Source organism: Rhinoderma darwinii, chromosome 1 (assembly GCF_050947455.1).
Source record: "Rhinoderma darwinii isolate aRhiDar2 chromosome 1, aRhiDar2.hap1, whole genome shotgun sequence".
Taxonomy (NCBI): Eukaryota; Metazoa; Chordata; class Amphibia; order Anura; family Rhinodermatidae; genus Rhinoderma; species Rhinoderma darwinii.
In genome coordinates, this window is record NC_134687.1 from 50,564,001 (window position 1) to 50,576,193 (window position 12,193).

At 44.5% G+C, this 12,193-nt stretch overlaps 1 protein-coding gene across 1 annotated transcript in view; it reads right to left on the reverse strand.

The window, feature by feature from the left end:
* Positions 1-12,193, reverse strand: part of ADGRA3 (adhesion G protein-coupled receptor A3) — a 70,689-nt gene that overhangs the window by 18,730 nt on the left and 39,766 nt on the right. Inside the window, exons 6-8 of the mRNA XM_075858661.1 lie at positions 11,644-11,804; positions 3,254-3,467; positions 210-374 (exon numbers count right to left, since the gene is read on the reverse strand). Coding sequence (XP_075714776.1) covers positions 210-374; positions 3,254-3,467; positions 11,644-11,804 — 540 coding nt within the window. The remainder of the gene's footprint in view (positions 1-209; positions 375-3,253; positions 3,468-11,643; positions 11,805-12,193) is intronic.

Genomic DNA, 12,193 nt, shown 5'->3' on the forward strand with positions numbered 1-12,193 from the left:
CATAGTACGGCTCACACGGCTTGATACGTCGTCACTCTGATGACTGTTCAGCGGGTGCATTAGTAACCAGACAGAAAGGGTCAGTCTCATGGCAGATACCCTTTAAGAACATATTACATCAATAAGCTAATGAATACACGGTCATGGGTAATTGTGTATGTGAAATGCCCAATACTTGGAAATAGCTCAGCTATGAAATATTCACCCACCTGAAGTCCCCTTTGTTGTTTACAACTCTGTCCATAGGGCAGTACTGTGCTGAACTCTCCAATACCACAATATCCACAGTCCTGGTGTTATTACCACGCCTGCTCTGGACCCGGCAGCCCCAATTCCCGGTTGATCCAGCTTGTATATTGGAAATGGTCAGTGCACTTAAATACAAAAAATTAAAAATGATGATGCAACTTATCAATACTATACACTAAGACAATATTAGTAAAATAAACTCATACCTTCTACTTATACAGGCAGAGCCAAAAAGCATTGCAGGGATGGAAGATTAGAACAATGTACACACTGCATTGCAAAACCACGTTCATTCATGGTAAAACATTTTTTTGGGGCAGCGTAGCTTGTACAGGTGACTGCTAGGACCACTGGGTGAGAATGTGGATGACCAGATGTCACACAGTTTCCATTCACCTATATAAGGCTGAATAAATCTCAGATCTGTGAGAAGTGCGAGGATTAGGTTCATCCCCAGACTTTTTCCTTTGCTCATTAGATTATTGTGCAGGGTCTGATTCTTGCTCAAAAGTTAGACGAGGCTATAAAAGATGAAAACTCTACCAAGAACATTTCAGTTTAAAAGTTGAATTTCTCTTCTGTAGAGACTTTGCTCTATTTATATTGTACCGGTTTTTAGTTAAAGTTCAGAAGTTTTAGAATTAGAAGTTTTATTCTCTGCTCATTTAGGCCTCATGCACACATTAGTATTCTGGTCAGTATTTTGCATCAGTATTTGGAAGCCAAAACCAGGAGTGAGTCCAAAACACAGAAGAGGTGCAAATCTTTCCATTATAGGTTCTCTCTGTTTATGTTCCACTACTGGTTTTGGCTTCCAAATACTGAAGCAAAACACTGACCAGGACTAAGGACGTGTGCAGGAGGCCTTAGAAAGCTAAATTCTGCTGGCTTCCTGTTACCAGTGAGCGATGCATTGTGGGAGCTCAGATGACTAACATGCCCGTCTGCAGAGTGCAGATACACGGAATACAGATTCCAAGAAGGAACCAGAGGAACTTTTAGTTTGGGTGTGAATAGAGAAGAAAACGACATATAGCTCAAAATCAGTACAATATAAGTAAAAAGGAAAGTATTTACAAAGCTACTAAATTTTTTCTTCTTCTGTAGATTAGAATTGCATAATGTTTATCAAAGGGGGTAGTGTTGTTTTAACCCTTTAAAGAGGCTCTGTCACCAGATTTTGCAACCCCTATCTGCTATTGCAGCAGATCGGCGCTGCAATGTAGATTACAGTAACGTTTTTATTTTTAAAAAACGAGCATTTTTGGCCAAGTTATGACCATTTTCGTATTTATGCAAATGAGGCTTGCAAAAGTACAACTGGGCGTGTTGAAAAGTAAAAGTACAACTGGGCGTGTATTATGTGCGTACATCGGGGCGTGTTTACTACTTTTACTAGCTGGGCTTTCTGAAGAGAAGTATCATCCACTTCTCTTCACAACGCCCAGCTTCTGGCAGTGCAGATCTGTGACGTCACTCACAGGTCCTGCATCGTGTCGGCACCAGAGGCTACAGTTGACTCTGCAGCAGCATCAGCGTTTGCAGGTAAGTAGCTACATCGACTTACCTGCAAACACCAATGCTGCTGCAGAATCAACTGTAGCCTCTGGTGCCGACACGATGCAGGACCTGTGAGTGACGTCACAGATCTGCACTGCCAGAAGCTGGGCGTTCTGAAGAGAAGTGGATGATACTTCTCATCAGAACGCCCAGCTAGTAAAAGTAGTAAACACGCCCCGATGTACGCACATAATACACGCCCAGTTGTACTTTTACTTTTCAACACGCCCAGTTGTACTTTTGCAAGCCTCATTTGCATAAATACGAAAATGGTCATAACTTGGCCAAAAATGCTCGTTTTTTAAAAATAAAAACGTTACTGTAATCTACATTGCAGCGCCTATCTGCTGCAATAGCAGATAGGGGTTGCAAAATCTGGTGACAGAGCCTCTTTAAGGACACGGCCAATTTTGGCCTTGAGGACAGAACAGTTTTTTTTATATTTCCCTCTTTGCATCCCGACGCTCATAAACTCTTATTTTTTGTACGACGTAGTTGTATGAGACTTTGTTTTTTGCGGGACGAGTTGTACTTTATGTAGGTACCATTTTTTGGTACAAATACATTATCGTTTAATTTCTATAAATTTTTATTTTGGCCAAAATGCAGAAAAAAAGCAGTTCCTCTGCAGTTTTCATATTTAATTTTTTTACACCATACACCGATCAAAAATAATGTTATACATTTGTTGTTCAGGCTGTTACGGTCGTGGCGATACAAAATATGTCTATATTATTTCATGTTTTTGGACTTTTATTATAAAATGTGTGTATTTTTTTTTCCTTTTTATTTATTGATCATTAATTTATTGACATTGATTTAACTTTTTTTTTTAATCCTATAAAAGGGATTTATCATTTTGATTTTGTAACTGTAATGTACTGGCATAGATCTATATGCCAGTACATTGGCCTGTGTACGGATTGTACACAGGCAGTATACCTCAGTATGCTCTAACAACAGGAAATATGTTGAGACAGCCCTGGGGTCCTTCAATGGACCATGGGCTGTCTGGCCATACAAGTGGTGGGCTTTAATCACGTCACAGTTATTTTCTGTGAGTTGACAGTTCAGGGGGTTATTTAAATATCGGGCGCCAAACATAACGGCACCAATATCTTAATAATGGAGGGAGGTAGAAAAAAAAATGTAAAGTGCCCCAGGGTTTGCACAGCCCTGCCCATTACATGCTGCATTCAGCTGCACCTGTATGGGGAGGTAAAAGGTTCTCTTTAACGATTCATTCTATATTGGAGGGTGCTGTCTTGCTACATGGCACCTCGTTTCTAATTTGTCCAGTAGACAACCTATTGACTATTTTCCTAGCTGTAGGAGATAATACGAGCCGAGACACGTCAGGTATTATATTGTGAATTGTTACAGTGAATGGCTTCATTGGCTCCGGTTATTTAATATGAACATAGATCAGAGAAAATAAAGGTACCTGGCGATCAGTGAGCAGTTGTGGATCATGTTCTTCTGCACGAAGATACCCTGTGACTCATCCGTTTCTACAATCTTCCCATCTTGATACCATAAAACCTGCATGTCCTGATCTATGTAAGAAGCCATGCACTGGAAAGGGAGGCTATCCCCTTCAAAGACCACTTGGCGATGAGAAGGAGTCATGTAAAATGAAGGCAGCTCGAGGGGTGAATCTGGAAACAAAAACACAGAAACTCAAATGTTATGTATTAAATGTTATTCAATTACGGCACCGTCACATCTGAGCTGTCAATGGGGATACAGTATGCAACATTGTCATGAGACAGTAGCCCTTTAAATAAAGGCATCTATAGGATGTTTATAAAGGGTTAACACTCTTTTGCCCCCCAACTGAACTTCGAGGATCTGTCACTGGTTTATTAATGCCCCATCTCCTAACTAATCTAATAGGCGCTATGATGCTGATAACTGCAGTGTAGTTTTTTATTTTTTAAAAACGTTTATTATTTGCAAAGTTATGAGTATTTTTCTAAATATGCTAATTTGGCTATACTTGCCAAATGGGAGGTAACTCTTTCTTTTTCACTCTGGGCGGTGTAATGTTTTCTGTATGACGCTGTCCAATCACAATACAGCTTCTCCCCCTTCCCTGCCCAGCAACACAGCCTGATCATATAGTATACAGCTTCCATTCCTGACTGTTTTCAACTGGTGCTATCTTTCACAGCTAGAACTGCTTGTGCCATAAGAAATATTAGAATCTCATTTATCATATGCCACTGTTCTAGGTGGTTCACAGCCGGAGATCTGGCTGAGGCTGGAGGGAAGGGAGATCACTTCAGTCTCTCACACTGTGTGAAGCAGCTTCATGCTGATAGGACAGCGTCAGAGTCTGTGAGACGGCTCCACCTCAGGAGAATCGCTGGTGTTGACACCCTCTTGTTTAGTATAGCCCCATTTGCATATTTAGAAAAAAAACTCATAACTTTTAGAATAAAAAAATTTTGGGGACACAATTTACACTAGCATTATCAGTGTGGCAGCGCCTATTAGAAGAGCGAGCAGATTGGGCCTTACTAAACTAGTGACAAATAGTCTTTAAGGAGAACCTGTGACTTCTGAGGAAGCCTCATAAAGTGGTAGAAGACCATAATATAATAAAAAGAGGAGCTGCACATGTCCTATGGGTAATATTCAGGTGATACAACACAGATACAGTAAAGTGTGAGCCAGAATACCTCATCACACTGCCAGTCACAATGCCCAAAAGGCTGCCAGGCCAGATACAAGATTTACCAGTTGCCCGCAACAATCTAATGAGACAAATGGTGGCCATACACATTAGATAAATGTCGACTGCAGCTGTCAGCTACATAATGTGTATGAGGTATCCTGACTCTCCTCTGACGGCGGATGTTCGGGGGATAGCAGGATCGGGCATGATGGATTTCATTATGCATTGTAGTTGCGTCATGCATTGTAGTTGCGTCATGCATTGTAGTTACATTGTAGTTGCGTCATACATTGTAGTTGCGTCATACATTGTAGTTGCACTAAACGAAAAGGTTCCACAGCACTGGACTGCAAGTGGGTGCACGCCTCAATAAGACCTGGTCCGCAATCCTGGGTATCAAGCAGACAAAGAATGGACAGAGGCATGCTTGAGAAAAGTCCAGTTGGACTGAAACGTCGCATGGGTGAATAAATAGCTCTTGCTCTTTTTGGAAGTGCTGCCTCTGTCCATTCTTTGTCTGCTTGATACATTGTAGTTGCGTCATGCAGTGTAGCTGCGTCATGCAGTGTAGCTGCGTCATGCAGTGTAGCTGCGTCATGCAGTGTAGCTGCGTCATGCAGTGTAGCTGCGTCATGCAGTGTAGCTGCGTCATGCAGTGTAGCTGCGTCATGCAGTGTAGCTGCGTCATGCATTGTAGCTGCGTCATGCATTGTAGCTGCGTCATGCATTGTAGCTGCGTCATGCATTGTAGCTGCGTCATGCATTGTAGCTGCGTCATGCATTGTAGTTACGTTATACATTGTAGTTGCATCATACATTGTATTTTCTAAAACAGACACGTCACAGGAGGTGTCAAGTCCTCTTTTAGGGGTCCTTATCACAGCTTCTACAGGGAGTACTTCAGGGCGAGAGCCATGTCAATCAGCGATGCCCTTATTTACAGCCCCACTCTCTTGTGACATTGCCACTTTAAAGTACAATGTGTTTTGCTCCTAACATTTAGTAAACCCTTGGAACTTTTTGCTGAATTGATTACTACTAATAGCAGCCTTCACAGTGCAATTCTTTGTCAGCCAGCTTTTCAGACCCTGAATAACATATAAATCCATATTGTTAACGGTTACATGTTCCCTGAGCAGTTCTGGCATTATATTCATCAACATCAAGGTGATCAGTCCGGACATAGAAAATAGAGGGCAGCCGTGCATGGAAACAAATTTATATTGCTTATATTTTATAGCGCTGGATTTGTTAACAGCAACATGTGATTATCATTAGTAAACAATCGTACCTATGTAACTACAATGTATAATGTAACTACAATGTATGATGTAACTACAATGTATGATGTAACTACAATGTATAATGTAACTACAATGCATGATGTAACTACAATGCATAATGCAACTACAATGTATAATGCAACTTCAATGTATAATGCAACTACAATGTAACTACAATGTATAATTAACTACAATGTAACTACAATGTATAATTAACTACAATGTAACTACAATGTATAATTAACTACAATGTAACTACAATGTATAATTAACTACAATGTAACTACAATGTAACTACAATGTATAATGCAACTACAATGCATAATGCAACTACAATGTATAATGCAACTACAATGCATAATGCAACTACAATGTATAATGCAACTACAATGTATAATGCAACTACAATGTAACTACAATGTATAATGCAACTACAATGCCTAATGCAACTACAATGCAACTACAGTGTATAATGCAACTACAGTGTATAATGCAACTAGTGTATAATGCAACTAGTGTATAATGCAACTACAATGAATAATGCAACTACAATGCATAATGCAACTACAATGCATAATGCAACTACAATGCATAATGCAACTACAATGCCTAATGCAACTACAATGTAACTACAATGTATAATGCAACTACAGTGTATAATGCAACTACAGTGTATAATGCAACTACAGTGTATAATGCAACTACAGTGTATAATGCAACTACAGTGTATAATGCAACTACAGTGCATAATGCAACTACAATGCATAATGCAACTACAATGCATAATGCAACTACAATGCACAATGCAACTACAATGCATAATGCAACTACAATGCACAATGAAACTACAATGCACAATGCAACTACAGTGTATAATGCAACTACAGTGTATAATGCAACTACAGTGTATAATGCAACTACAGTGTATAATGCAACTACAGTGTATAATGCAACTACAGTGTATAATGCAACTACAGTGTATAATGCAACTACAGTGTATAATGCAACTACAATGCATAATGCAACTACAATGCATAATGCAACTACAATGCAACTACAATGCACAATGCAACTACAGTGTACAATGCAACTACAATGCATAATGCAACTACAATGCATAATGCAACTACAATGTATAATGCAACTACAGTGTATAATGCAACTACAATGCACAATGCAACTACAATGCACAATGCAACTACAGTGTATAATGCAACTACAATGCATAATGCAACTACAGTGTATAATGCAACTACAGTGTATAATGCAACTACAGTGTATAATGCAACTACAGTGTATAATGCAACTACAGTGCATAATGCAACTACAATGCATAATGCAACTACAATGCATAATGCAACTACAATGCAACTACAATGCACAATGCAACTACAGTGTATAATGCAACTACAGTGCATAATGCAACTACAGTGCATAATGCAACTACAGTGCATAATGCAACTACAATGCATAATGCAACTACAGTGTATAATGCAACTACAGTGTATAATGCAACTACAATGCATAATGCAACTACAGTGTATAATGCAACTACAGTGTATAATGCAACTAGTGTATAATGCAACTACAGTGTATAATGCAACTACAATGCACAATGCAACTACAATGCACAATGCAACTACAGTGCACAATGCAGCTACAGTGCACGACGCAGCTACAGTGCACGACGCAGCTACAGTGCACGACGCAGCTACAGTGCACGACGCAGCTACAGTGCACGACGCAGCTACAGTGCACGACGCAGCTACAGTGCACGACGCAGCTACAGTGCACGACGCAGCTACAGTGCACGACGCAGCTACAGTGCACGACGCAGCTACAGTGCACGACGCAGCTACAGTGCACGACGCAGCTACAGTGCACGACGCAGCTACAGTGCACGACGCAGCTACAGTGCACGACGCAGCTACAGTGCACGACGCAGCTACAGTGCACGACGCAGCTACAGTGCACGACGCAGCTACAGTGCACGACGCAGCTACAGTGCACGACGCAGCTACAGTGCACGACGCAGCTACAGTGCACGACGCAGCTACAGTGCACGACGCAGCTACAGTGCACGACGCAGCTACAGTGCACGACGCAGCTACAGTGCACGACGCAGCTACAGTGCACGACGCAGCTACAGTGCACGACGCAGCTACAGTGCACGACGCAGCTACAGTGCACGACGCAGCTACAGTGCACGACGCAGCTACAGTGCACGACGCAGCTACAGTGCACGACGCAGCTACAGTGCACGACGCAGCTACAGTGCACGACGCAGCTACAGTGCACGACGCAGCTACAGTGCACGACGCAGCTACAGTGCACGACGCAGCTACAGTGCACGACGCAGCTACAGTGCACGACGCAGCTACAGTGCACGACGCAGCTACAGTGCACGACGCAGCTACAGTGCACGACGCAGCTACAGTGCACGACGCAGCTACAGTGCACGACGCAGCTACAGTGCACGACGCAGCTACAGTGCACGACGCAGCTACAGTGCACGACGCAGCTACAGTGCACGACGCAGCTACAGTGCACGACGCAGCTACAGTGCACGACGCAGCTACAGTGCACGACGCAGCTACAGTGCACGACGCAGCTACAGTGCACGACGCAGCTACAGTGCACGACGCAGCTACAGTGCACGACGCAGCTACAGTGCACGACGCAGCTACAGTGCACGACGCAGCTACAGTGCACGACGCAGCTACAGTGCACGACGCAGCTACAGTGCACGACGCAGCTACAGTGCACGACGCAGCTACAGTGCACGACGCAGCTACAGTGCACGACGCAGCTACAGTGCACGACGCAGCTACAGTGCACGACGCAGCTACAGTGCACGACGCAGCTACAGTGCACGACGCAGCTACAGTGCACGACGCAGCTACAGTGCACGACGCAGCTACAGTGCACGACGCAGCTACAGTGCACGACGCAGCTACAGTGCACGACGCAGCTACAGTGCACGACGCAGCTACAGTGCACGACGCAGCTACAGTGCACGACGCAGCTACAGTGCACGACGCAGCTACAGTGCACGACGCAGCTACAGTGCACGACGCAGCTACAGTGCACGACGCAGCTACAGTGCACGACGCAGCTACAGTGCACGACGCAGCTACAGTGCACGACGCAGCTACAGTGCACGACGCAGCTACAGTGCACGACGCAGCTACAGTGCACGACGCAGCTACAGTGCACGACGCAGCTACAGTGCACGACGCAGCTACAGTGCACGACGCAGCTACAGTGCACGACGCAGCTACAGTGCACGACGCAGCTACAGTGCACGACGCAGCTACAGTGCACGACGCAGCTACAGTGCACGACGCAGCTACAGTGCACGACGCAGCTACAGTGCACGACGCAGCTACAGTGCACGACGCAGCTACAGTGCACGACGCAGCTACAGTGCACGACGCAGCTACAGTGCACGACGCAGCTACAGTGCACGACGCAGCTACAGTGCACGACGCAGCTACAGTGCACGACGCAGCTACAGTGCACGACGCAGCTACAGTGCACGACGCAGCTACAGTGCACGACGCAGCTACAGTGCACGACGCAGCTACAGTGCACGACGCAGCTACAGTGCACGACGCAGCTACAGTGCACGACGCAGCTACAGTGCACGACGCAGCTACAGTGCACGACGCAGCTACAGTGCACGACGCAGCTACAGTGCACGACGCAGCTACAGTGCACGACGCAGCTACAGTGCACGACGCAGCTACAGTGCACGACGCAGCTACAGTGCACGACGCAGCTACAGTGCACGACGCAGCTACAGTGCACGACGCAGCTACAGTGCACGACGCAGCTACAGTGCACGACGCAGCTACAGTGCACGACGCAGCTACAACGCACGACGCAGCTACAACGCACGACGCAGCTACAACGCACGACGCAGCTACAACGCACGACGCAGCTACAACGCACGACGCAGCTACAACGCACGACGCAGCTACAACGCACGACGCAGCTACAACGCACGACGCAGCTACAACGCACGACGCAGCTACAACGCACGACGCAGCTACAACGCACGACGCAGCTACAATGCATGAGGACCTCTAGAAGCAGTTCTTTATAACTAGAATTCTGTTTGTCCTCAAGACATATTTCAATGTGGATTCACACAAGTCATTCCCAGTTTTCTTCACCGATTAAGCATCAAAAATTTATTTTTTATGGACATGTGTCTCTTTTCAACCACACTAACTATGTAACTATGTATTTACCCAGCAACATAAGACACATTAATCTCTCTATAGGAAAGAATGCGAAGCCATGCCTCATATTTTCACGACAACCATCGACATTAGAGACATGACATGTGTAACTACAGAGGATCAGTTGAAAATTAAGAACGTGCACATTAAGTGATCAGTCAGTCGCAGCAAGGAATGATTTAGTTTTGGCACAAGTAAGAAGCAGATGACGACTTGTACAAAAAAAAAAAAAAAAGAGATACTAGGTAAGAGCATTTGAACCTAGTTATTGCACCCACTCCCACCCACCAGTGTAATCAATACAAATTGGCATGCCCATCTTCTTGCCCAATCAGAAACTCGGAGAAGGCTCATGTGTCAGCTCCTTTTGGGTCTGCAAACTTGGTTAGTTTGGATGCCTTACAGTTAAAGGGCCTCTAATGTGAAAGATACCATCCACGACCACGTAAACCTGGTTCGACCAACTGAACATGTGACGTGCTTGATCATAATAACATGGCTCCTGTCAAGATTCGGTCCAAGAAATTCAACATGTCCAACCCCTTTGTTCTGCCGGGAGATAAGCGGCTGCCATAAATGCCTGGCAGCAGCTTGTCTAACACTCCCTATTGAAATAACCATGAGCGCTCAGCCCGTCTATGACGTACATATGAGGACAACCCCTTTAAGACTAGAGATGCTAGGAATTTTCACCAGATTTGAGTTTTGCCGATTTTATTATAATGCATTAGGAAAATCAATACGCCAGGCTTGAGGCCCTCATGGTAACGTATGGACTGGAGAATCTGCAAAACAGGCGAAATTAATTGCTCTCTTTCTTAAGAATAAGTATACTGCCAAGCCGGAGTGCCACATACGCTGCATCATCCAAATAAATGGAATTTTACTATAGCAGAAACATTAGATGTTTTCACAGGAACATTTATAGCATATCAATTGGTAGGACCCTCTCCTTCGCTCCAACTGGAGAGTTGACTTAACATACATGGTCGTTCTCCATGGAAGTCTATGGGAGATGCAGAATCAGCAGAATGATAATACTTGGCTGCTGCTGTATCTTCCTTAAGCCAAAATAGAGTGTGACTATGTATTTAGAGCCAACAATCTAAAGGGGATTTGACATGACATATGAGATCAATATGCCTTTAAGGGGTTCTCAGGGCATTTTATATTGATGGATTATCCTTAAAATTGATCAATATCAGATCGGTGGGGGTCCGACTCCCGGTATCCTCACCAGATGAATGAACGGGCCAGGGCAACGAACGCTGTGGCCTCTTTATAGCTTACCAGGCACAGCGCCATACACATTCGTAGTGTCTGTACCTAGAATTGCAGTTCTGGTCCCCTTCAAGTGAAAAGGCCTGAGCTGCAAACCCAGGCACAGCCGCTACATGTGTATACAGCGCTGTGCCTGGTAAATATTGAAGAGGCCGAGGAGTTTATTTACATTAGCCTTTCAGTTAGCTGATCGGCGGGGGTGCTCGGAGTCGGACCCCCACCGATCTTCTATTGATGACCGATTCCTCGGATAGGCCATCAACATAAAATGCCTGGAGAACCTCAATGTGGGAAAACTCCTATAATGGTGCCGAGATGTTGATCTAAATGCATTTCTTCTTACCGCAGGTCAGTGATTCAGCTTTTACCGCAGTTATTGGCTGCCCTTGAAGAGACTTGGGGTAGGAACACTTCGTCTCACGGACCGTTACGTTCTTTGCTTTGATCCACCGCAACATCCACAGAAGATTACAGTCACATAGAAGATATTCTGTCTGAAATTCACTGGAAGTAAACAGAAAAATGGGTCAAAAACTCAAATTTCCCATCATACTGTTCTAATTGCAGGTGCTTACTTTTCCATGAAAGCCACTTAATAACACATGGAGTTGTGGGAATGTAAGGCTATGTTCACACGGAGTATTTTGCAGAGTTTTTTGACGCGGAAACCACGTCGCAAAACTCGGCAAAAACGGCCCGAAAACGCCTCCCATTGATTTCAATGGGAGGCGTCGGCGTCTTTATCCCGCGAGGCAGTTTTAAAAGAAAGCGACATGCCCTATCTTCGGGCGTTTACGCCTCTGACCTTCAATTGACTTCAATGGGAGGCAGAGAAAGCGTATTTCACGGTGTTTTATGCCCGCAGTGCTCAATGGCCGCGGGCGAAAAACGGC